This window comes from Copadichromis virginalis, linkage group LG22, assembly GCF_057382275.1.
Source record: "Copadichromis virginalis isolate Kocher_CV1m ecotype Utaka linkage group LG22, C_Virginalis_male_GT1.1, whole genome shotgun sequence".
Classification (NCBI taxonomy): domain Eukaryota; kingdom Metazoa; phylum Chordata; class Actinopteri; order Cichliformes; family Cichlidae; genus Copadichromis; species Copadichromis virginalis.
Window position 1 is genome coordinate 32,733,779 of NC_140638.1, and position 27,339 is coordinate 32,761,117.

Sequence of the window (27,339 nt, forward strand, 5' to 3'; positions counted from 1 at the left end):
TCTTTATTGGTGTAGTTTCTTGTTCAAAGAAGAGACAAAAAGGTTATATGAGAAGAATTTTGCAAGAGATTTCGAGCTCTTTTTTAAAAAAAAAAAAAATTTAAATCATTAATAACAGCCGCTTAATTTAAAAGCAAGTACCTCCTCTCTCAGTTAAGTTTGAAAGTTTTAGTCTCTCCCATTGTTGTGGAGGGATTTTGGCCTACTCTTCTTTACAGTGTTGCTTCACTTCAATGAGGTTTGCAAGCATTTGTTTATCCACAGCTCTCTTAAGGTCCTGCTACATTAACGGGGTTAAAGTGTGGACTTTGATTGTGCCATTGCAACACCTTGATTCTTGTCTTTTCCAGCCATGCTGCTGTAGAACGGCTGCTCGGCCAAGTGTTAGCTTTAAGAGAGATGGCCTCACACATTTGACTCTAGAATACTTTGGTATACAAAGTGTCTGTGAAAGTTCTCAGTCATCCAGGTCATCATAGTCTAAGGAGCTTGGAAAGAAAAGTATCTGGACTTTAAGTTTCTTCCTTTCATCTGAGAACTTGAAGAAACTTAAAGAAGTCCAGACGCTTTTCTTTCCAAGCTCCTTGGACTTTGGTACACAGAGGACATCATGGCCGACTCAGTGACGGCACAGTGTCCAGGTCCCGTGGCTGTGTTTGTGCTGATATGGCATGTTTGTTTCTTTGCAAACACGACTCTGTGCATTATCGCCAAGCATTGAGAAGATTCAGAAGTCTTAGGGTTTGTTCGGATGCAACTTTGCAAACCTAAGCTGCGCTGCCATGTTCTTTTTAGAGAAAAGAGGCTTTTTCCTGGAAACCTTTCAAATCAGACCATACATGTTCAGTCTCTTTCTAACTGTACTGTCATGAAATCTAACATTTAACATAACTGAGGCCTGTAGAGTCTTGGGTTTTTTGTAGTTTCTCTGAGCACTGGCTGGTCTGACCTTGGGGTGAATTCACCGAGACATCCACTGCTGGGAAGGTTGGCAACAAGCTTTAATGTTCACCGCTCCTGAATAATCTCTTTCTGTTCAGAATGTTTGGAAAAGATCTTCTGTAGATGAGCCAGACAGCTTCCTTAAGGTCATTGATGATATTTTTCCACCTTAATCAGTTTATCAAATGCAGTTGATTAGCAGCACTTGGATGCCACTCACCCTCATTTTAAGGCCCGCTAAGAACCACATGATGTTTATTATATCCTGATATGTAAAACCTTACATACCCATGTGGAAGAAGACCAGTCAGTCACTAGTGTCAGCCTGCCCCCTTCTGGATGTTTCACAAGCAACACATGAGCGCCTGCATAAGAAGGCAAAGTAGGTAATAAATGAGCTTCACTTGCTGATTTAAAATGCCAACATACTTTATTTAAATCAGCTGTTGGTGAGCGAAGAAGATCATTTATTTCTTATGATATCAGCACAGAGGTCTGTGATGTTTAACACAAACTCCGACATGGTCTTTGTCTTACTGGGTTTACAGGTAAGAGGCTGGGAATGACATCAGCTGTAGTGGATGCACATTAAGCCACTGACACTCATCATCTGCTTTAAAGCACAGGTGTCAACCTAATTTCACTTTGCTCTTAAGTGGGCTAGAGCCAATGTAAATGTCATAAATGTCTGTACTAGATTGTGGAAAAACAGAAACTCCCTGTTAGTTAATTGTTTATGTATTACTTATTACCACTGGTGAAGTGTGAGCACCCATGGAGGAAGTCTTTATCATTAATAAAAGCTTTAAAACCTAGGAAAATACAGTCTCAAATGTCTGCCCTCCTGCATGTTTTCCGAAGTCGTCCAGCGGACCAGATTGGAGTCTCTGGTGGGCTATTTCTGACCCCAAGACCTGATGTTTGACACACCTGTTTTAAAGTGAGACAAGGAACAAGAATAGTTCTCATTTCAGAGGGATTTTTTTTTTTTAACTTTTTGTTAATGAATGAATGGGCAGAAAAAATAAACTCGGTCCAAAGTTGAATTCCACACGTAAAAGGCCGTAAACTGTGAGCACATGCATCATAGTTTGTTTTTGTTTTGTTGTTTTTTTTCTCATTTTGCAAACACAGGTAAAAATGCATCTTTACTTGTAGATCTGCATTTGAAATCATGTTGTTAACAGCTGCTTCAGAGGAAAGACTGCAGAGCATCTCCAGTCCTGAACCTAGTGCAGCGAATACATTACAGCTAAAGGTCACTTTCATGCTGAACTCCAGTCAGGAGTACATTATAATGTCATCCCACTGATAAATCAATTTTGCTGTGGGACACTACACCTCCTCAGACGTCAATATAACTGTTTTCACTTGCTCAATTATTTGATAGCATGCTGCGTATATGGGTGTAGGAGGTAAGGGTCTGTTTGTGTATTACTTTCACAGGTTACACAGAAATGTTCATGTTATAGAAAACAAACTGGTCCTCCTTGTGTAAGCAAGCATAAAAACACAACAACAACACTTCCTAGAGACAGGAAGAACCAGCCTCTGGCTCGACAGACGTCCGACTTAACCGGTTAGAGTGAAAGGAAAGAGAGAAGATGAGCTTAGAAACCATACAAACAATGAACACCTAGGTTAGTGTGAGTCACAGTAGCCACACCCAGCTGCTGTTCAAGGCTTTGGCCTGTGAGAGGCCAATCAGAAGAAAGCGAGCTCAAAGGAAGGGCAAAGGGAGCAAAACCAGTCTACTTTAAACTGAAACATCAGCTGTGTGAAGCTGGAAGACCTCTGCTTGATGAGCTCAAGCTATGTTCTCGGTCAGGCCTGCTGTCCCTCGCAGAGTCAAGTGATGGCTCAGTCTTATAAGACCTTATGTCATCCATTTGTTCATCTGGATGTATCTGAATGTTTTACATTACTTCATCGATCTTCATTTCACAAAAATGCACATGAATCCTGCCTTTACTGCAGCTCAAATCTTCATTTGACACCAGTGCCCCTCACCACAGTTACAGCTCAGCTTTCATAGCTTCCTGCTATTTTGTTGCTTGTCATCAAAAAACAATGAACCATGACTCTTATTCACAAATATAGTGCAGACATGATTAAGTTATCCCTCCACATGACCCACTGTGAGATTATTAGAAAAACATGGATTTCTCCCAGCCAATCAGCAAAGATCAGGTTGTGCGACAGATAGTGACATATTTGCATCTGACCAATCAATAATGGCCTGGAGCATTTCAAACTTCAGTGTTTTTACTGAATTTGGGAAATTTGAGTTTTTTGCTCCTAACCTGCTCCCACACTTGTGGTCGTCACATCAAAGCTACCAGTGGTAAATGGTAAATGGCCTGTATTTATATAGCGCTTTACTAGTCCCTAAGGACCCCAAAGCGCTTTACATATCCAGTCATCCACCCATTCACACACACATTCACACACTGGTGATGGCAAGCTACATTGTAGCCACAGCCACCCTGGGGCGCACTGACAGAGGCGATGAAAGCTGATGAAAACCACGCATTACATAGTTTAAACGTTATTCTATGGGTGAGCCATACTTGTGTTATTTCTAAAAAACAAACAAACAACTTATTATAAACATAGAATAAGTGGTATGTTGGATGTGTTTTGGTTGTTTTATTTGTTTTATGAGCTTACTTAATAATAATTTAGTAATTCTATGTTTGTAATTCATTTTGTTTTGATTGAATTTCATATAAGGAAAATAAGGAATACCATCAGTTATAATGCTACTTTTTAGTTCTTGTTATGTATTTACAATTTATCTGTCACTGTACATTGTTTTCTGCAGCTCTATACTTCACTGTTGTTGTTTTCCATCAAATTTGGCTGGATATTGACTCAAAAATGCACTTTTTTTCTTTTGCAGCTGTCTACTTTGCTCTTTTATGGAGGACAGCCCATCAAGTACCATCCGATAGAAAAGCACAACCTGTATTAGGACACATGCACATGCTCATTTCAGTGAATTAAATTAAATCTTTGAAGAAAAGTATAAATGTTGAGACACATTCTTAACATATTACAGCAGCTTTGCCACATACTGTGAAGCAGTTGAGAAAAAAAAGAACTTTTCTGTCACGTATGTGTTACTTTGGTGTAGTATGAAAGACTGGAGGAAGTGTTTATCAGTAAGACAAGCTGTAAAATGTATTAAAATATAGTCCAGTAGGCCAAGTGGGAGTGTTTTGAGGGGCCGATTCTGGCCCCGGGGTCTTATGTTTGACACCCCTGCTGTAGACGTTATAGTGGGGGGGTAAATGTCTTGCTTGATACAGCAGCACTTCCAGGATTGGCCGGCAGATGGCGTGAGTAGTCCAGGTCACAATCAGCGCTCCGGGAAAATATTATCATGAGATGGCCTGAATCAAAACAGAGGACCTTTCATGTATGGCTGTATCCGGGAGGTTATCTTATCTCTGCTCTTTGCTTTCAGTAGGCTAACGTAACATTTATACACTTTTTATGGTTGAGTCGCTGAAACAATCAGGAGCACTTGAACCATGTGGAACGGTTGTATTTTTTCTCCATAAAAGTTGGTGCTTTCCCCGAAAGTGTGGGTTAGACAGCTTTTAAACGGGTCCTTTTTACGTATTTACCACAACCGTCGGACTTTATTTTCTTTTCAGTGTTTGTGTGTCGGCTTTTTTGACCTATATTTCGCCGTAAGTTGGTCGCACACGCGTTAACTGTGACCGCCGTCGTTCGTCGATGACCCAGCCTCTGCTCATTTCCGAAAGCTTACGGAGATTCACCGAGCAGCGACCCAGCCCCTCCCGTCCCCCCCCCTCCCGTCACCGCTCCAGCGACTCTCCCCTCGGCTCCACTCCGAGGAGGAACCCGGTGCCCCCGGCTGATCGTTTCCAATTACGTTACCCCAAGATGGAGGTCTGCAGATGGCACTGCTAGCGTCAACGACTCCCCGCAACCGTCCGTGTGGCTTTAATGACGCTTTTGTCAGGACAGGAGTGATTGTGTGCCATCTTTTTGTCGATATTTTGGGGGGCTCTACTTGGGAGATACCGAGCTCCAGATTCGGGTTGTGGCAGCCATGAGCTCCGGGGAAGGAGCGGATGAGACCACGAAGGACGCCAGCGACATAGAGGCGTTCTTCAAAACCGGTAAGCCCAGGAAAAGAGTGGGAGAGGTCGGACTGAGCTCCGCGGAGAGCTCTCCTCTGGTCCAGCTCTGTGAGGGACATTTTTTCCTGTCCATGTTGAAAGGTTTGGGGCTCGCACAGTGAAGAATATGGGAGGTTTTAGCCATTGAATTTCATAACTGTCGACATAAATGAAACTCACAATAAATGCCAGTGACCCACACAGCTGCGGGCATCTCCGAAATATGTTCCTTGACTTCCTTTTCTGAGCAGCTGCATCCTATAGCTCAACCAGACTATGGAAAGACAACGCTTGCCGGGTTGCTAATGACCAGAGTTCCATCTCCGGACACCTCGCCTAGATATTGCAGTATTTTAAGAAGTGCAGCACTCCGTGTTACCAACCTCCCGATCCAATAACTTAAAACCACTCACATCGATGTAAACTGACAGCAAAAATAAGTGAAATGGCACAGGCTGGCGTTAGGAGAAATAAAAGAAGGGGGTAAAACAGCAATTGTAAATATGCGTTTTCTATTCAAACGCAGCCTGACTGGTTTGGATTCTGCCGACTTTTGGTTATTGGTGTTAATTAAGCTTAAAGTGGGACAACTTTAATGTATATTTAGGTTTAAGCTAGCGGAGTAGTTTTAGAGTTTATTAGAAAGAGACATGGAGCCGTACACAGCTGTCCGATAATAGACCCAGGAGCTTGCTTATTCCAACAGCAGCTACCAGTGCTGCTAACCTCAGAGCTAGTGAATCCTGATCAGATTTGGTGAATCCTGTTCGCTAGCTGGTTTAGCTTAGTTAGCCTGGCAGTTAAAGCTGGTTTGTTGGTGGGTGGTTTTTTTGTGTATTGGGAGGAAACGTATATGAGGAGTGTCCGCTTAGCTTTGGTATTCCGTCAAGTCGGTTTTGTTTGTAGTTTTCCATGCTGTCAAAAAAATAGCACAACGGCGCAAGCTATGTAAACAATACCCGGCGTGGCACGTATAGCCTGGGTGTGCACTGTGCAGGATAAGCTAGTTTTGTAACATGGCTAGCAGAAGCGAAAGCGTCTTTTTCCTCGGTCAAACCTCCGAATGTCAGTGACACACATTTCTCCATGTAACACACACTTTATTATCTCAATATAAAGATGTTACCCCGTCGCATGTGCATAATCGCTAGCATTAGCTAAGCAGGCTAATTTGTCAGCGAGGACTGTGTTGAAGTCTTAACACGGGCCTACAGTCATTGCATCGGCTCCAACAATAGCTCATAAAACATGTTAATTCCTGGGGACACTACCGGACGTCTGAGCACAGTGGAATACAGGCCGTACGATTTGATATCACTTTCACGATTTGACACCGTGAAAACGTGACTCAAGGATGGCGTTTGTTATGCATGGCTGTCAGTAAACGTGCAGCATGAAACACACAGTTTGTACAGATAATCACAATATACTCGAATGAAATGCTGAAGGTCTGCCTGCAGTGTTTGTGGGTCTTTCATGTGAAAATCCCGTTGAAAATCCTCTTGCATGTGCTGGATAACCCTTAGCTCGTCTCAGAGGGGCTGCTGATTGAGATCCAGTGCTTGATGTCATGTCTGCAAGTGTCATCATCTAACTCCACTTAAATACACCCCAGTGGTTACTGTTGCACGCTGCAAGTTTGTAAGAGTAACCTGCTGAGAAGCGCTAAAACCATTTCTTCTTAGTGAATCGGTTGTTGGTTGCGTATCATGTGTAATGGTATCTGCAGTTTGTTTGTTTGTTTTCAGGTGCTATGCATTTTAGTACCTGACACAGAAATATACAACAGTGAAGTGTATGAGGAATAAAATGCAGCGGGTGCTAATGTACTCTGCCAAAAATTACTGCATGTTCTACTACAGCATCATGTCTGGTAGATTTTGAAGTACACTTTAGAGGGGCTGTAAACAAGGATGAGAATGCAGCGTATTGACATTCAGCCTCCTCGGCTCCTGTGGTTTTGTGTCTAGTGAGATAATAAGCCACAGAGGGAAGTTTGGTATCCGTATTGAGCTGATCTGATGGCTTCCTCTTAAGGAAAGAGAGGCAAGAAGAGGCATCCTGTAACTCGCTAACGACCGCACTTTGTGTGTTTTTGTTGATGTTGCACAGCTGCAGCCATTCTGCCTCACTGTTAATCGGATCCATTCCTAATTTATTTATTGTATAATTGAAATTTCTAGATATGCCCCCCACCCCACCCCCTGTTCTTATTACCACAAGCCCATCTGCTCCAGTTTTAATTTATAGTTTAGAAATAGCTCTTTAGTTACCAAAAGAGCTCTTCAGCCTTATATTAACTTTTGTTTGTCTGCGAGAAGCAGTGAGAGCGATAATTAGCTTGTGTTGTGTGTGTGAGCTTGGGGTTGAACATAGCATGGTTTGGGCTGCCTCTGTCGAATTATTAGAACTGAAATTGTTGATACAGTGAGAAGAAATCACACACTCGACGGTCGCGAATGAACATTTCGTGCCATTATCTGCAGCTGGCTTTGTTTAATCGTATGAATATTTTAACACCAGTGTCATTTATATTTCAGGCCAGTCTGTACTTGATGCGTTCAATCAACCTGTCAATGGGCAGAGATTCAAATCCTGCCTGTGTTCAAGCACTAACCTTAAACTTTAGGCGACTATTTCTGATTTTTAACACTATGTGAAGCTAAGAGTGACAAGAGTGTGTATCCGTTTGTGTTAAGGGAAAGTATATCCCTGTTTTTCCTTAGAAATGAGCTGATGTGATACCGATACTAGGCCTCTTGTCTGAAATCGACGGCTGATATTTGTTTATGTCAGTTCAGTTTTCAGAGTTTACTGTAGTTAAGAGCTGAAAGACTTCATGCCCAACAACTGGTCTGTTTTATTGGGGAACTTAATTATTACACAGAAAAATTAAGGAGGTATAAAAACAATATCAAACATCTGTATCCATCCAGACTTTCTTAGTCGGCACATTCTCAGTTTTCCTTACTAAAGCCCACTTTGATCAGGAGTCGGCCGCACCAGAAGTTTAGCTACACTTTTAATCCCTCAAGTATATTTATTTTCGTGAAATGAAGGGCAATTTCAACAATACATCTCGTATATGAATATGAGTGGAAGATCCTAAAACGAAGGTGAGCCAAGTCGAGTAGGTACTAGTGGAAAGGTTTCAGTGCCCGTGTGTCCGGCACTTACAGGGTTGCTTTCAGCAGGACAGTGATTGACAAGACCACCTACTTTATGAGATCATTCTAGTTATGGATGGAGATTTACTGTAAATGTAACTGGACTGGGTAACAACCTGCGAGCCACGTCCAGTGTGCAGCTCTTTAGGGTATAAGGAAATGCTTATTTGTCTGATATGCTGGTTCACACTGTGCAGTCTCCACTTCCTTGAGCTTTCTCTGTTCTGTCTGATAATAAATGAGCTTTTTCTTATTGTTTCAAACCATTTTTAAATGGAGCATCCCTGTATTGCTGTGAGTCAGCCATGTCTGTAGTGAAACCAGTATTGAAACTAATACAGGCCTCAGCCTACCACTGTCTTTATACAGCCAGCTCGGTGGGAGCTTAAGTGTCACGTTCGGGCTCTCCACCTTTTTTGTTTTGCTGCTGAACTTGTGGGAATCTTGTTCTGACAGGTTTGAGTGTCTCGCCACAGGGCAGGCTATGCTTTTTTTTTTTTTTCTTTCCGTCCCCAGCTCCATCCTCGTCTCTTTTTTTCCATCCTTTAGCGTTTGTCTTTCCCATGTCTTCTCTCTTTCCTTTCTCGCCTTCCATCCGGCCGTCTGTCTCTCTGCCTGCTGGCTGAGCGTTCATTTGCCGATGTCTGTTTCATGTTTTCCCTCCCTGTTCGTTCATGCTGCGTCGTGTCGGTCCTCTCCGTCCTGATGCAAAATGACAACTAATATTAAAAAAGAAAAATGCTTCCCTGCGTCTCTGTCTATCTCTTTCCTCTCTGTCTCCCAGACTGGAATTAATACCAAGGCCTCAGAGCTGTGATACAGGGAGCTTTGTTGTGGCATGTTGTCAATCCTCAAATTATTCCACTCCGAATGTATCTTTAGCTACACCGACGATGACTCAGAGATTGATTTGGTGTCAGTTTCATACATTTATTACTTGTTGGTAGTGCTGGGGCACCATTCGCAGCGGGAAAATTTACAGTCCTCACTACTGGCCCCTCGTGAATGAACATTTAGAGGCTACAAAGTACCGTTCATAACGTCGGCCTGTGTTTGAATGGACACCAGTGTGTACGTGTGTTTGTGTGCGTCTGTGTGTGCAAGAAATTGAGTGAAACAGACAAGCAGGGAAAGAGGGAGGGAGAAATGTGATCCAGAGTTTGCATTTATGACTCAGGCCCATTCACCCAGGTTGAGATCTCTGCACACGCTCAATGCGAACACACACACACATGCGCTCTCTCTGAGACTAATGGATATTGATCCAGGAGATGGAGACTGATTGAGGTCCCTCAGTGAAGGTTTCCTCCAGGCTTAAAGCTGCCAAGTCAGACGCAGAGCAGAGGCTAAAGCCTAATGCTGCACAAAGCAGATTTCTTTTATCATCCCGTGTTTGTTGGATGGAGGCAAACGAAAGGATTGGTGCATCGCAGATCAATACAGACAAATAAGTCAAGGCTAAGGTTGTTGTCACTTTGTTTTGCTCTTTTAGCCTAGAGCGGCCAAAATCCAAAATAAATGACTAGATGAATTAAACAAAGAAGTGGTATTAATTCTGTTCTTTAATTGATCAAGTTATTAAAATTTAAGTTTATCAGTTTTATTTACTGCATTCATTTGCACAAACTGGTTTATTTTTCTACATTTCTTTCTATTTGCAATTTGAATTTTTATCAATGCAAATCAGCAAATCAATAGTTTGATTTGTAATTGAGGCATCTATTTACTTTCTCTGAGAAATGTTGGAGACTTGTAAGAGGAAGAATTAAATAAAAATGTTGAACTAGCTACAAAAATCTCCTCTGTAAAAACCAACCTAGCATGTAGAGTCATTGGCCACTGTATTAGGGGCACCATTTGCCTTTCGAAATGCCCTAATTCTTTGAGACATAGAGTCAACAAGGTGCTGTAGATATTCCTTAGATTTTGGTTTATGTTGACATTACAGCATCACACAGTTGCTGCACGTCCATGTTGGGAATCTCTCATTCCATCAGATCTCTATGATTGAGATCTGGTGGCTGTGGAGCCCATTTGAGTACAGTGAACGCCCTTTCATTTTCATGAAACCAGTTTGAGGTGATTTGAGCTTTGTGACTGTGGGTACACAGTGGGCATAAAGGGATGGACATGTTCAGCAAGGTGTGACGTTAGAATGATGCACAACTGGTATCAAAGTCTGCCTAGAAAATATCTCATCATCACCACGCCGAACCACTAATACAGGATGGGTCCATGGGTTCACGTTGTTCTGACCCTACCATCCAAATGTTCCAGCAGAAATTTTAGCTCTTGAAACCAGACAACATTTTTCCAGTCTGTTGTTGGCTAATCTTGGTGAACTTGTGCCGGTTAGAGCCCCAGCTTCCTGCTCTTAGATGACAGGAGAACAGGCCAGTGTGGTCTTCTGCTGCTGTATCTGCTTCAAGGTTCAGCATGTTGTTGGTGCATAGAAGCTCTTCTGCACACCTTGCTTGTAACAAGTTGCTATTTGAGTTACTGTTCTCTTCCTATCATCTCCAAGGAGTCCTCCATTCGCCTCTGACCTCTGGCATCGACAGGGCATTTTCATTCAGAACTGCTGCTCACTGGATATTTTCTCTTTTCCGGAACATTCTCTGTAAACCCTAGAGATGGTTGTGTGGGAAAATCCCAGCAGATCAGCAGTTCCTGAAATACTCAGACCAACCCATCTGGCACCAACAACCGTGCCACGTTCAAAGTCACTTAAAAGTCACTGCTGAAGTCCCTCATTCTGGTTTGAACTACAGCAGGTCCTGCTGACTTTGTCTACAAGCCAACGCATAGAGTTGCTACCACATGATTGGCTGATGAGATATTTGCATTAACGAGCAGTTAAACAGGCATATACTTTAACCTGTTTTTTTTTTTCTTATTCTTTGTTTTAATAATAAGTGTTTGCATTAAACAGCTATAACCTGCCAAATATCAGGTAATAGGACAGTAAGGGGCAAATGCAGACATGACAAGCTTGCATCCTGAAGATGGCAAAGGTGTGTTGTGTATGGCTGTACTGTTTAATTCAGTCAGAATTCATTAAATGTTTCAGAATATAGAAATCAGTGCGTTTGAAACCCAAATGTTGAGATGCTCCGTCTGAGTAATCAAGTGGAACTCGTCTCTGCACTCGGGCATCACGTGGTTCGCAGTACTCTTTGTGAAACCAGTAGTCACTGTTCTCTGTCAATGGCGTTTCACGCTAACTCACACGAGCACTTTCTCCCAATTTGTTGTTCCCACTGACCCCCGTCATTTGTGTTGGTATTGTCACGGCGTGCTACATTCTGCCTTGCTTCACTACACAGGGTGGCTGTTTTTCGTTTTACTCAGGCACACATGAAAATCAGGTAGTCGACGCATCTCAAAGTAACCACGCAGAAGAGAGTAAAAAGGGCAGAGTAAATGGGAGCCAGCTGGAGGGAAAGATGATGGTTATGAGAGTTAAAGCTTTTATTTGCCGAAGCAGCTTCAATCAAAAGCAAATGGATGGTTGAGTAAAAAGCCTTTTTGAAAAGGGCCGGAGATTAGGCTAAAACACAAGGATAAAAAAAAGCCTCTTTCTGCTTGAACTGTTCTCTTTATTGTGGCATTAAAAATGTAATGTTTCACTTAGAAAGGCATTCATCCCTTAAAATGAAGCACTAATATAACGCGGAGCACATGGCAACAAGACCAGCAGCTCAGGCACTTGGAAACCATTAGTGCTGCAGAGAGGGGCGCAAACGTCTTTACACGTGGATAAGGATGGAAATTTCAAGGGATTTCATCAACATATAAAAATTTTTATATCTGGTGCTAAAACTACAACAAATAATATCACTGAGAGCCATATGTGATCGCTTTTGTGCCAGCATTTGCTTCATGTCCCAAATAAGAAATAACCCCTGTGATATACTCGTGTTTTTGCTCAGAAAATGCTGAGAATCAGCCAGCTAGCAAAATTTGGCTTAAATAATTTAAAGTGCTTACATTTCCCATGAGTAGCTAAGTAAACACATAATCTTTTTCACCCCTTGTAACAGGTGCAGGCGCATTAAATTTTAAAGGCATTTTGCAGAGCAAGCCAGACCCCCTAAATCTGCTCTGAGGTCAGTTTGAGAGGAAGGCTAATATTTTGTTCGTTTGTTTGTTTGTTTTTTGTGGGAGGGTTTTGTTTTGTTTAAACTGTAATCTGTTGAAAGCTGAGGCGTTATCGTCAAAGTTTTGGTAAATGATTAACAGGTTGCGAAAGCCATCCTAACATCAAACAGTCGTCTTAACAATCACAACGCAGACACATAAAAGCAGCTAATCTCACACCAGCAAGGACGGCAAAGAGAAAGTAAATTAATGCTGAGAAGAAGAGGGAGAAAGTGCACTTTAGGGTTGGACAATTTGTTAAGTATTTTCAGCCAGCCTTCATCAGTCCAGCAATCCACCCCTAAAAATTGGCTGGATTAGGTTGCTTTTAGCTATCTGGAAGAAGCAGAAGAAGAATCTAGCTGCGAATCAAGAGCGTGAAGAGAGCCTGTGAGCTCAGAGAGTTGTTTAAATGGACACTTTGGGAGGCGCTTCATTTCCAAAATATAAAAAAATCAAATAATTTTGGCCAACTGGTCACTATAGGTCCATGCCTCTGGTTTTAGCATGAGGTTGCTAAACACACAGCTGTGGTTGTCAGCTTGGCTCTTAACATCTGTGGGTAAACTTTCTGCCCAACTGGCACATTGCATCATCCCGCTCAAGGCATTTGCCGCTCATCTGTGTATCGTATCACAGGCTCGTAAAGACCGGTCATCTGGTTCAGTGTCGGAATGACGTGTTCTAGTGTGCCAACTCAAGATTTGCTCCCCCGCCATCTTTTTAGCATTTTTTTATTCTGGTCGAATTTGAATTAATGTCATGAGATGAACCAAGAGGTGACTTTCTAATGGTCGTCTTGTCTTAACTGTACCAAGTTTATCAATTACGAGCAAATAGATTGAAGGGAAAAAAAGGGAGAACTTTATGAGATTATAACCAACTGATCAGCAATTTTAAAATGCAGTCCAGAAAGGAGATTAGACGCACAATTCTCCTGTGCCAAATGGATAAATGGATATTGGGAAATATCATAGTAACAGACAAAGAGGGAAAGATTATTGTTTGACCTGAAAGACTTGGGGTCCACTGCAGAAACGATCGGAAAACCCGACTCACAGATGACTGGCTGGACTATAAAGGCTGTAATTTTTCAATCAGAAGGCAGTGAGTGAAGCCATCAAGAGCCACGAAGTAGAACAAACAGCGTCACTTGATTTGTTTGTAGCCTAAAGGAGAAATGATGTCAGTGTGAACTTTTAGTTGTACACAGTAATATAATACCTAAACTCGAACAAAAAGCCTTAGATTTCTTTTCAGAGGGAACAACGCTCACTTCCTCAACAGTCAAATGCAGATAAACTAGTTTTGTACGTCTTCAGATGTGCCATACATGCCAATGCAAAATGTTCTGCAGGAGCTTACCAATCAGGGAGGACTAGTTCTGGAAATCTTTAAGTAGGGGGGTGTTTCTGTATATGTGCAGTGAAGTTATGTTCCAGATGTGTGCAGTGCTTTATGCTGAACGATTAAACTGTACAGATGTGTTAGGCAGCCGAGCAGTGTGACAGTGTGATGATGTGAGCTCTAACAGCATTAGGCATTTTAGAGGTGAGAGTTCATTGGATTACACACGCTGACCTAATCCAATCTGGCGTTTTATTCTCTGGGATTACACTGTGTGTGTGTGTGTGTGTGTGTGCGTGCGTGTATGTGGCGCACATAGAGGTGGAGCAAAGGGTGGATTTGGTGTGAGTCTGTGTGTGTGGGTTTGGTGCACATAGGGGTGGAGCAAATCTGTGTGAGTCACCACCCACAGTTACACACGCACAGAGGGGGTGTGTAGAGTTAAACAAACATAATGTGGTGATTTGTAAATGTTAGCAGTGCCAAGCTAGCTGTATCCCTTTGCTTCCAGGTGCTTGTTTGTGGGTTTCAGTGGTATGAGAGTAGTTATCATCATCTGCTTAAGAAAATGAATACAGTTTTGCACATATATACATAAAAATTGGCAAAACTTTAAAGGGGTCCTACCAAGCTAATTTTCAGCTTTTTTTTCTCTTGGAGTGTTAGAGTAGCTTTGCATGATTGACAGTTCAAAATAACCTCTATTTATTTTATACTGGGGCCTGGTTTATCCTGGACTGGAGGTTGCTTGTTCTCACTGGTAAAATTGGTTGCAAAGAGGTGCACAACTCTTGACTGAAAGCCTCCTTGCAATTGCTTTGGTCAGTAGCGGATTGTTGCAGTTGTTGGTACAGATCTATTTATCTGCAAACTCTCGCCACCTGCTCCCCAAGTGGTAGTGAAACTGAGAACAGTTTGATAAAAACCAAGAACAGAGACGGTTGCCTTAAAAGTAAAAGTTGCACAACTTTTACTTCTAAGAAAAATGTTGTCTCCGTTTCTGGATGAATGAATGCTGATTGGTCAGCTGGTTATGGATTTACAGCAGGATATACTCCATACTGATGGCACCGTTTTCTAACTATACTCTAGAAACACTGTTGCATCACACCATTTTTTTATATGTGTAAAACAAGCAGCTGCTTGTTTTGCTCTGAGGTGCCCGCTATCAGGTGGCTACTAGTGGAGATCATCTCCGGGTACTGGCTTTGTGCATAAAATCAAAAGAGCAGATGCCATAAAGCGGCTTGTAGTGCTGTGATGTTGTTAATAATTTACAGTCAAAGCTGTAAAAAGTCTAAAAATTAAAATACATCCATTATCTCTGCCCCATCTATTAAAAACATACAGATATTTGTTTAAAAGTGTTTCCTGCAGCTGCATAGCCCTGTCATTCTGGGCTGTCTTTTGAGTAAACTCTGTGAAACAAGAAGTTCAGTGAGTCCGTCTTCACGAGTGTTTAGAAGTTCTTTGATTAAAAATCGTGTGGTTGTACACCTTCTTTATTTACAGCCAAACAAAAAAACAAAAAGAGTCTTAAAAGGAGCATTTAGAGGAGTTTAAAGCCTGAGATTTTGGCTCGCAGGGATTAATTACACAGATGCTGACTTCATTATTTGGAACTGTTTTGGGGTTTTTGTTTTTTTCATATGAGTATCCAGAATTGTCACAGTGTCTTTATAAAACAGAGAATCCTAAATGGTATGCTTTACACAGATTATTTTATGCGAATTAATCTGTTCATGAGTGAAAAATACTTTCTGCACAGAGCAGCTACAGTTATAACTACACTGAGTGTGCCAGGGATACTTTGTTTTCATATTTAAAGCAGCATTGAGGTTTTATGCATCGCTGTATCCGGGTATGAACGTTTAACACTTGCACAAAAAGGGGGGAAAAGTCTTTTAGTGCTATAGGGACATTTTTTATCTTCCCTTTTTTTTTAATGTCCAGACTGAGTTTTCAGTCTGTCACCATGGCAACAGCAGCTATCCATGTCATCCTGTCTGACCACGTGTTATGTTTTTTTTATTTTTTGTACAAACAGGTCTATGTAAACCAGGTCGGCAAACGCCTGCACTCTCACTGAGCCTTTACTGCTCGCACAGGCGTGTAAGTCACCGCCCAGATAAGAGCAAAGGCCAGCTGATAAGAGCTAATAACCACAGTGAGCTTCTGCAATCTGCAGTTCAAGGGCGGATCACGCTCTGCATTCGGTTGCATTACAAACAGATTTTGCTGTGTGGTGTGAACATGAGGCAGAGCTAAAGGGCTGCTCGTGAAGCAGCGTGGCTGTCCACGAGAATACGTGTTAATCACAACCTGCAAAACGAGGTATTTTCGTCTTTAAAACTTTTACAAGGCGGGCGGGAGTGAGGAGGGGTGTCGAGCAGCAGTTGGCCTTTACAAGCACTGTTTTCCCCCTGTTGAATTAAAGTTGCTTAAAATTAAATATAATAATGCCAAATATAGGCCATTAGTGTGGTAAAGTGTTTGTCAGATGTGCAAATGGAAATAATTTGGGCTTTTTTAAAAATCCCCCTCAGGAGCAAGTGAACAGCACACGCACGCACCTCCACACACGCACACACATATGCAAACCTCTCGCCGCTCGCTGCGTGTTTATAAAAAGGAGCTTGTCCCACTTTTTCCCTCTCATCTACCGCGCTCTCGTTCTGTAATTTCTCCGCCGCGATACCTAATTGGCGCAAGCTCGGGAAAGATTTGCCGCCCCGCCGCCGTCTTCCTTAAAAAAAAAAACCCAAACTGGAACAAGAGAGGCGAGCGAGTCGAGGGGGCAAAGAGAAAAATGGAGAGAGGATGGAGAAGAAGGAGACAGGAGGTACGTTTTGAGGGGAGAGGAGTCGGGGGGGGCGGGCGCAGGTTGCGAGTTGCTGTGAAATCTTGTTTGCTGATAGCTGCTGTCTTTATGCAACCTCCTAAGAGGAGCATAAACAGCCAGCTTTTGGAGCGAGGGAGTGATTATTGGGTTGTGCTTGAGCGAGATAAGAGAGTCTGCTCAGTGCAGGTGAAAGAGAAAGAAGAGAGAGCTGGGAAATTCAAAGAGAGCGAGAGAGGCAGACGTTGGAAAAACAACGAGAGAAGCGCACCTTTGAGTGGCAAACTGTGTTAATGAAAGGGGTCACTAAAAAGACTGAATTACCTCACAATTGATTTGGATCGGTTTGAAATATTTGCCGGGATCTGTGGGCTTTTTCTGAGAGCAGAAAGACTGAGAGTGAAGCGAACTAGGACAGGTCCTGAAAGACCATTGTACTCCTTTTTCTTTGGGTCTCCAGTGCATTCAAAACTGCTATCTCACTGTTGCCCTCCCCATCTCGCTCACTTCCTTTGACTACTTTTCACCTCCTTTTTTTCTCCTAGCATCGAGTAATAAAAAGAAAGAAAGAAAAGAAACCAATTCACTGCAAACATCACAATTTGTAGCTTTTTAGGTCTTAAAGCAAAAGGCTGTTGACTGCTGAGCTCCTTGAGATGGTCCCAGAGGTACCAGCCGAAATGAAGAATAGTTTAAAGCGGTGGCCTTTAGCTCTGATCTTGGGGGGCAGAGCGAGGCTTTTTTCATTGTTTTGGCATTCAGCATGGATACACCTGGGATCCATTCTGAGGGCAGATACCAGTGTGGCTAGAAACACGTCTGTAATTGATAAATGAATATAAAGTACATTCCCAACATTTATTTTCCTCTTTTCTGCCACAGTTGAGGTTTTGAGTAAAGATTGAGTCAGCTTTCTCTGGCGTGTTTCCTGGTGAGCAGCGTTGGAGTGTGGTTGATGTTTGAGTTATGGTGAATGATGTTTGGGGTTAGATAAGAGCTCTGTTTTACCTGAGTGTTTGCGTGTGCGTGAACGCCAAGCTCTCCGGACTGTTGGTCATGTATATTTTACTGCTTTCTCTCAGTAGTGTGCAAGTAAGCACGTGTATATAGTGAGGTTCGTATGCCAAGAACAAACGAGGACGTGGGAATGTCACATTCCTTGAACCTCAGATCAGTTGGAGTGATGAAAGTCATGTATATTTATGTTTCTTATAGAGAATTAATCATTCTGAAAGAAGAAATTGTGGCGTTTCTGTCCTGATCACTACTCAATCCTGCAAGCACACCGGCTGTGCTGGCAAATATATTTCATTATCTCAGACATATGACATACATATTTTTTACTGATTCTAATCTCCATATTTTGGTGTAAAATAAAGTTATTAACAATTATTCGTTGCTTTTGACAAATTAGCAAGCGTACATGTGATGTTTTTCATCTCAGCTTCATAAAGCTGGTATGAAGGTGTTATCCTGAGATCTAAGGGCTACTGCTAAAAATATCAGGAGCCATGAGCAACACAAAATTACTTGACTGTAGTTGTCAGGACAGGCAGTGTTTCCCACGCTTAGACTTTACTTGGGTGGAATGCCAAAGTTCGGTGTAAGCATTTGGCAACTTGGCAAAACAGTTGGCTTTGGCAAAAAAGCTCTTTATGTATTGTCATCCGCAGTTAGTACACTGGTGCATGTTTTGCTCCCTTTTATTTTGAAAGTCCAGTCACTGTTGTCGTGGACTTTAGATTATTTGGTTAAGTCTCTCATCTCCCAGTTAGAGACCGCACAGCTGGTGATGGTAGTCCTCGTTCCTCTTTGGAGAAGTTGGCTACAAACTGCAGCTCTAACCTGAATCTGCAGGGGGTATTTGACTGCTTCCTGCACCGCCGTGCACAGAACAATTACTCTATCTGTGCAACTAGAGGATTATTGCTCTGTTCTTTTATATTTTCTTTTAACAGTCAAAGTCTTCTAAAACACAGCAATATTGTTAAGCTTGCCTCTTCCTCCTTTAAAGTGCTCAGCACTACCAACACTGCTTTTGCCAGTAGTGGAGTCCTAATCTGTTGGAAGGATTTAACACTTATACTTCAGCAATGAATCTACAGTGGGGCAAAAAAGTATTTAGTCAGCCACCGATTGTGCAAGTTCCCCCACTTAAAATGATGACAGAGGTCAGTAATTTGCACCAGAGGTACACTTCAACTGTGAGAGACAGAATGTGAAAAAAAAATCCATGAATTCACATGGCAGGATTTGTAAAGAATTTATTCGTAAATTAGGGTGGAAAATAAGTATTTGGTGACCTCAAACAAGGAAAATCTCTGGCTCTCACAGACCTGTAACGTCTTCTGTAAGAAGCTTTTCTGTCCCCCACTCGTTACCTGTATGAATGGCACCTGTTTGAACTCATCATCTGTATAAAAGACACCTGTCCACAGCCTCAAACAGTCAGACTCCAAACTCCGCCATGGCCAAGACCAAAGAGCTTTCGAAGGACACCAGGAAAAGTATTGTAGACCTGCACCAGACTGGGAAGAGTGAATCTACAATAGGCAAGCAGCTTGGTGTGAAAAAATCAACTGTGGGAGCAATCATCAGAAAATGGAAGACATACAAGACCACTGATAATCTCCCTCGATCTGGGGCTCCACGCAAGATCTCATCCCGTGGGGTCAAAATGATCATGAGAACGGTGAGCAAAGATCCCAGAACCACACGGGGGGACCTGGTGAATGACCTGCAGAGAGCTGGGACCAAAGTAACAAAGGTCACCATCAGTAACACACTACAACGGCAGGGAATCAAATCCCGCAGTGCCAGACGTGTTCCGCTGCTGAAGCCAGTGCATGTCCAGGCCCGTCTGAAGTTTGCCAGAGAGCACATGGATGATACAGCAGAGGATTGGGAGAATGTCATGTGGTCAGATGAAACCAAAGTAGAACTTTTTGGTATAAACTCAACTCGTCGTGTTTGGAGGAAGAAGAATACTGAGTTGCATCCCAAGAACACCATACCTACTGTGAAGCATGGGGGTGGAAACATCATGCTATGGGGCTGTTTTTCTGCCAAGGGGACAGGACGACTGATCCGTGTTAAGGACAGAATGAATGGGGCCATGTATCGTGAGATTTTGAGCCAAAACCTCCTTCCATCAGTGAGAACTTTGAAGATGAAACGAGGCTGGGTCTTCCAACATGACAATGATCCAAAACACACCGCCCGGGCAACAAAGGAGTGGCTCCGTAAGAAGCATTTGAAAGTCCTGGAGTGGCCTAGCCAGTCTCCAGACCTCAACCCCATAGAAAATCTGTGGCGGGAGTTGAAAGTCCGTGTTGCTCGGCGACAGCCCCAAAGCATCACTGCTCTCGAGAAGATCTGCATGGAGGAATGGGCCAAAATACCAGCTACTGTGTGTGCAAACCTGGTAAAGACCTATAGTAAACGTTTGACCTCTGTTATTGCCAACAAAGGTTATGTTACAAAGTATTGAGTTGTATTTTTGTTATTGACCAAATACTTATTTTCCACCCTGATTTACGAATAAATTCTTTACAAATCCTACCATGTGGATTCATGGATTTTTTTTTCACATTCTGTCTCTCACAGTTGCAGTGTACCTCTGGTGCAAATTACTGACCTCTGTCATCATTTTAGGTGGGGGAACTTGCACAATCGGTGGCTGACTAAATACTTTTTTGCCCCACTGTAACTATCAGTTAGCGTTTAGGCAGTGCAGCTGCAGTGGAAGTAACACCAGGATAAATGCTGTCAGTGGGATGGGTACGTCACAGGACCTATAAAGATGCTTAAAGTGGGAACAGATACCCCTTTTTATTCTTTCCCCCAACTGCAAATGATGTCCTTAAAGTTAAAGTTGGTCAATACCTGAGTCAGTCTGATATCAGTCTGTGGCTGAATGGGGTCAAGTTGGCAATTATATGCAGTCTGATTCTGATAAAACAGATATTAACTGTAACAAAAAAATCACATCTGTTTGATCCTTCGTTCTGTGCTGGAGTTGAGTCCCCTTGTGTTGTGCTTATTGACACACTCATTCAGAGTGATGGCAACATGTTGATAATTTGTCTGCATTTGTAAATTAGACAGGAATTATTTTCAAAGCTTTGACAATTTCTCTGAGAGCGACTGCAGTCCGTCCAAGTCAGGCTGAGACTGTTTTCAGAAAGGTGGCCTTCTATCATGAGACTTGAGCCCTCTTGTAGTATTTGGTATTCCTCTATGGATGCAAAATCACCACGCAAAAGACCGTTATACTATACTGCATCAAGTTCCCACCCCTTAATTCAGTCAGTAGTGGTACTTTCTGTTTCCCAAATATCTGTGTATTGTGTAATGATTCATGGCAAGCAACAAAAACCCCTCTCACACAGATGATCCCTTAGGTAATATGTTGTTAAGTGCTCTCTCTGTGGCCTCTGACATTTAAACATTTTCTCCACCCTGCAGCTATATCTGCCTCTAAACTCTCCAACGCAGCCTTGACAGCTGGGTATTGCTCATTGTTTTTAAGACACTCACCTCAGTTCAGTCAGTGTGAGCCAGACAGTCGGTATTTTTAAATGAAAGGGACTCTTTCCTATTTGTGTGTGAGTCAAACGATGAGTGTGCCTGCCGAGAAGCTGAAGGCAGGGGCCCACAGAAAGGGTGGTCCCGTGTTAATGCGGGCTAAGAGTCAGAAACGGTGTGTGTCGGGACAAGAGAGAGCTGTCTGTTTTTTAAGGGGCTCCATAAGGATACAGTGCAGCCAGTGTTCAGCAGGGCTCGGTGAGTTCACTCTATCTCAGTTTTTGGGAGAGGAAAGTTTGGATTTGTTCAATGGGAATCGGGCCGTTGGAGTTTTCGCCGTGTCATTTCCTCAAAAGCCGTTTGGTGTGTATGTGTGCGAGCTCTGTTTAAGTTCATCCAAAGAGCTTGGCTGACGGTTCAGCAGTGGGCTTATCCTACTATGGTCTTAACAAAGTTGGCTCAGAGTGTATGCATGTCTGTTTGTGTGCGGTTGGATTAACCCACTGCTGTAACGGCCACATCGCAGAGGAAAAGCCTGTTTTCGTGCACACGTGTTGTGTTTTTACCCCCCCTTCATGCATGTTTGACTACTGGCTCAGCTACAAGTGTTGTTGTTTAGATTGGGATAAGCTGTGGGCTGCCACTACTGTAAGTCTGGTATTACATTGTTGCACACTGTGGCTTAAGCGGACATCTTTGGCATGGCAAATATGTGAAGTATGTAGGTGTTTGGTCTTTCTCTTGCCTTCTCCCTTCACCTCTTTCAGTCTTTGTGAAGATTTTGTTTTTCCAGGTACACGGCTTTAGAGAACATTTCCTTGATATCTTTGGCCTTCTCTCGACAGCTCGGCTCTACTTTCCCATGCAGTGTTTTGTGCGTGAGGCTGCTGTTGCCTGCAAGTTAGGTCTTGTGTAGTTTTATGTGTACTCTGCTGCTAAATGTTCATTACTGAGAACTGCCACCAGCAAAATGTTGCTTACCTACTACCTAAGCTCACAGCAGAAGATGTTTGATTTTTGCATGAATGGAGCCAGGCTGGACCTCCTTAAAGAAGACTTTTGCAAAACAAAGCAGAGTCACTAGTTTCAATCTTGGCTAAAAGTTTGAAACTAGTGCAGCTTTTGCTTTTTACTGTTCGGTCACACACCTGCAGGTGCAGATTCCTGATGGATCGTTGTTTAATGAAAAATAATTGCAATCCTGTCAAAGAGTGCTATAAATCTTTGTCCAGAACATTATTCTGCTGTTGGACTTCCTGGTTTGGATTTCATTTTCTTACCTTAAACCACCTGATTATGAACGTGGTATATGTTGGATAGATGTCTCATAAGTTTGCAAGTTCAGTGAAGAGCAGGTTTTGCTGCTGCTTTAATTAAAAGCGGACTCTTCTGGGTGTGATTTAAGGAATTTATTTAATGCGGCTTAAACTATTACTTCAGAGAAATCTTTTTTCAGCTGTAAGAGAGGAACTGTAATGCCAGTGTAGAAATTTACAGGGATGCCTTAGTGCCATCCGGGCCGAAAGGGTTTCCTGGTAAACAAAAGTGTGTCGCAACACAAATGATTTGCATGCTTTCCTCAGAGGGATCCAGGTAGCCTCTAGTTATGTCTCAAATGAGCTTCTACACTGAGGGTGTTTTCACACCTGTTTGTTTACTCTGGTCCGAATCCTTTGATGAGTTTGTAAACGTGTAGCTTTTCCCTGTGATTTGGTTTCTTTTTACACAGAGAAAAATCTAAGTGAACGCTGAGCAAACCACAACGTGTCATTACAGACCACGTGAGAATGTCCTGTCCGCTTATTGGCCAGATGTGTCTGGGAGCAACAAATGTAAATACAGGAACAAGGTGCTGCGTTCTGGACAACTGGAAAATACTGAGAGTTTACATTCATTTCACATCTAGTTGCCGACTCACACTGACATTTGAACATCTACAGCTCCTCAACACATCCCAGTACAGAAGTATTTTTACCCAAACTTGCAATGTCACACAGTACTCAGACTAACTGCACCAAGTGAGAAAATGAACTGCAGTTTGCTTTAAAAGGACTAAACAGGCAGGTGTGAAAACGCCCTAATGCTGATTTCCAGCTCCATATTTTTAGTGATGGACTCTGCTAGACTCTGCAGGATCGACAGCTCGAAGCATGTTTCCACAACACTGCTTTGCACGTAAATTTCTCATGAAGTTCTTTAAACTGAGATACGCACAGAATCAACTGTAGGCGTCGGTCACAGCACGTCATGCGTGAGTACTCCTCACCAATGAGCTTATGCTGCGCTTTGCTCAGTAATAGGATAGACAGGTTTCAGAGTGTAGTAGGTACTGCTTCCTATGTGAAAAGGCCTTTATGCACTCAGTCTAACTTGTTTGAAGCTAGCTGTTTTAGCTCCCTTGCCCTTCCTTTAAAGATACTTTCTTTTGATTGGTTGTCTCTTGCAAAGAGAGGGTCAGTAGGTAGAGATTGTGTGCTCACAGCTGGAGATCTATGCCTGGGATGGCCATATTAGGGATATCTGCTCTCTGTGATATCATAAAGGGGGAAAATCATTCTTCTGCTCATTTATACACCGACCCTATTATTTGAAATGTTGGCCATGTTTCATATGAGCACCTACCTTAACAGTGGAAATCAAACTGCACGTACCTCAGTGCATATTGTAGATACTTGGTATAGATCATGTACTCAGTACCACAGTCAGCATCTCTCTGCCTCAGCGCAGCGATCTGTACCATTAAACAGGAAGCAGCAATCCTGAGTCAGAATAGATCGAGCATGTGTCAGTGAGTCAGCCAGTCGAGCGTCCACCCTGTTTACATGTTGACAGCACATGACGCTGACGGTATCTTCCCCTCCGTCACAGCAGCGGCCTCACTCACTCACAGGCTATAGGCTGCATCAATGGACTGATTGTTGAATTTGCAGAGAAACCACCGGGCTTTGGTCATGAGTTATAGGCTGATGAGAAGATGACTCCGGCATGCTCGGGTCCGGTGTAAGCAGAACATGCTGTTTAGGGGTCGTGGGAATCATCACGTTCCTGGTGCCTTGCTATAATGTTTTACTAGTTAAGGGAGGAGAGCATGATGAAGGTAGTCTCTTCCCCCCATAGTAAGGTGTTTCCTGTGACTAAGGCAATATCACTTCTCTTATTAATGTTGGGGATTTTTCCATCCTAAGTAATGCGGAAGCCCTTTCAAGACAGCGAGTTCTTGTTTATCTTCTTTATCCAAGGCTTTGCTGGTAATAAACAGTGTTCTTAATTATTGAGATTTTTTCTGGCAGTTGATTAGTCTTCTGTTTTTTAGCCACATTGATGGCATGTTAACCTGACAAGTTTGTGTTTGTTGTGCTTTGGAGTTTTAAAGCCTCAACAAATATGGGATGGTTTTTCATGGAATTGATCGCTAACATTCTGATCCTGCTCAGATCAACTTTAATCACTTTGTAGCATAGAGCGTAGTTGTTATTATTCCACTACTTTACCAGAAACTGTTAAAACACAAACTTTCCTTCAGCCGTACTTACCATTTATTCTATTTAATAGCAAATGTAGGAGCATTTTAACTGGAAGTGTTTATGATACACTGGTATTGATAGTAACTCTGATATTGAAAAAAACATTCATATGATGTTTATCATTAATGCTGTTAAAGATACAATGTTCTTTTAATATGTTTTCATGTAGTCATGCTTACAGGACTTCTTTCCACTTCGTTTTGAGTGAATTCATTTGCCAAATTCGTTTTGGCTGCGATGTGTATTTTTATTTCTGTGTCATGCATTTTAATTGGGGATAAAAACAGTTGCTCTTTTTTTATCTGTGTTTCTACAGATGGATCCCTCCCTAAAGAGCCAAAAGGAGATGTATCGAGCCAGATAGCAGGTAAAACATAAGATTGTTTTTTTTTTTCTTGCAAGGCCCGTTTATATCCATGTGTGTGCTGGTGGTGCAAGAGGGGAGTGTATTTTACTGAGGGTGGAGGGTCGGGGAGGTCGGTATATTTCAAAAGAAATATGGTGTGTTTGGTGTATTTTTACATGCACACGAGCAGACTAAAGCCCTTTTACAGATGTAATGTAGACCTTTTTTAAATTTAAAAAGTATTATCCTGCTAAGGGTTTTAGCATACATTAAGTGGGTAAAGAGATGTTCTCCAGAGATGTTCAGTCAGATTCAAGTCTGGCTGGGTCACTCGGGGACATTGACAGAGTAGTTCTGAAGCCTCTGCTTTGGTATCATGGCTCTTTGCTTAGGGTTGTTGTCCTGTTGATGAACCTTTGCCTCAGTCTGAGGACCAGCGCGTTTTGGACCAGGTCATCATCAAGGGTGGACCTGAACATTGCTGGATTCACCTTCCCTTGACCGTAACTAGTGTCCCACTGCTGAAAAACATCCCCCAGCTTGATGCTGCCACCACCATGCTTCAGTTTAGGGATGGTATTGGCCAGCTGGTGAGCGGTGTCTGGTTTCCTCCAGATGTGATACTTTGCATTCAGACCACAGTGCTCAAGCTGGGTTTTATCAGACCAGAAAATTGTTTCTCATCCTCTGAGAGTCCTTCAGGTGTCTTTTAGCAAACTCCAGGTCATGTCATGAGCCTTTTATTGAGGAATGGCTTCAGCTTGGCCACTCTACTATACACCCCTGATTGTTGGAGAGCTGCAGAAGTGGTTGTCCTGCTGGGAGGTTTTCTTCTCTCCACAGTAATGCTGGAGCTCTGCCAGAGTAAGCATCAGGTTATTGGTCACCTGCCTGACCAAGGCCTTTTTACTTCGATTGCCCAGACTGGCCAGCCAGCTGTAGGAAGACTTCTGGCGGTTCCACAGTTCTTCTGTTTTCAGATGATGGAGGCCACTGTGCTCATTACTATCCTCAATGATAAAGACAGGTGTGTGCCTTTCCAAATCATAGCCAGTCGACTGAATTTACCACAGGTGGGCCCCAATCAAGTGTCAGAAACATCTGACAGATGATCACTGGAAACAGGAGGTAGCTGAGCTCGATTTGTATGTGTCATGGAAAAGGCTGTGAATACATGTACTTGTTATATTTTTGTTTTTCATTTTTGATAAATTTGCAAGAATTTCAAGCAGAGTTTATTCACTTTGTCATTATGGGGTGAATACTTTTTGGATGCTCTGTTAAATTTCGCCCCTGTTCCTGTCCATTCTCTTGTCTGCTGGTGTTGGACATTGTAAGGTTCTTGTCTAATAGCACTGATGAAGGGCGGTTCAATGCTCTGCCCCTCCCATTATCAATACAGGTCATTGTCATCCTAAATCTCACATGTCCTCACTTTTCCTGTCATCCTCGTCTCCAACTCTCCCATCTATTCCCAAAACATACAGGATGTGGACAGCTACCCATGTCTGGCACCTCTCCCCATAGCTATAACAGGCTATTAGCAATGAGTTGAGATGGACACTTACGCTGCCTGCTCCATGATTTATTCACACAAACTGCCATTCATTCAGAATCACTCACCCTAAATGACCTTTTCCTTGTGTCCTTTCTCCAATCAGTTGTACTAAATCTTCCCTTTTATTATCCTCATGGTGCAGCTGACACTTAAAAAGTAGGCTATGTTCCTCATGTGAGGGTTAATATGTGCTGCTGAAACGACACATTTAATGACCAATTTGACATATAAAGTTATTTCTGCTCTGTTCTTCAGTGAGAAATTTTACTATTTCATAGGAAATTAGAATAGAGCCATTTGTGCAAACCTCTTAATTAGAAACTCTAAGACTATCAGCAGTATTGGCTTTGTAAAGAGAAACAAAAACAGCCCTCAAATTCTACACACAAAGGAGGACAGTGAGTTGGCAGGTTGCTCCAAAGCCTCAGGGTCTTTATAGAGAAAGCTTCAGTGCCCGTAGGAAAAAGGCGATGAAAGCAACACAAACGCGGTTATATCTGAAAAACACTTGGCTTTAGTGTGACTGTTTAGCCTTTCTGCATGGTGCTTTTCTTAAGCATCCTGCTGCTTAACAGTTATCACTTCGTGGTTTAGACTAGGTGGTGGGTGGGGGGGATTATGTCTGTCCATCTGTTTGGCCTCCTCATCCACTGGTCTGACTGGGTGACTGGAAAGTGGGTTGCAAGGGATGGGAGGGTGAGGCGAGTGCTCTTATGTAATGATGTTAAAGCTTTCGAACCCTGACAGATGTGCTTTCTATCACCGTCTCACTCTCTCTCTCAACCCTTTTCGTCT

The 27,339-nt window shown here is 42.6% G+C and overlaps 1 protein-coding gene across 12 annotated transcripts in view; it reads left to right on the forward strand.

The window, feature by feature from the left end:
* Positions 1 to 4,378: 4,378 nt before the first annotated feature.
* The window catches only part of LOC146683697 (triple functional domain protein), a 78,916-nt gene continuing 55,955 nt past the window's right edge, over positions 4,379 to 27,339 (forward strand). For 5 of the 12 annotated variants that reach the window (XM_085446795.1, XM_085446796.1, XM_085446798.1 and 2 more), the window contains exons 1-2: positions 4,380 to 5,096; positions 24,957 to 25,007. In XM_085446795.1, the coding sequence (XP_085302921.1) occupies positions 5,027 to 5,096; positions 24,957 to 25,007 (121 nt within the window). In that variant the 5' untranslated portion in view covers positions 4,380 to 5,026. Of the gene's footprint in view, positions 5,097 to 24,956; positions 25,008 to 27,339 lie in introns of all 12 variants that reach the window. The other 7 variants (XM_085446797.1, XM_085446800.1, XM_085446802.1 and 4 more) reach the window with 4 other exon arrangements.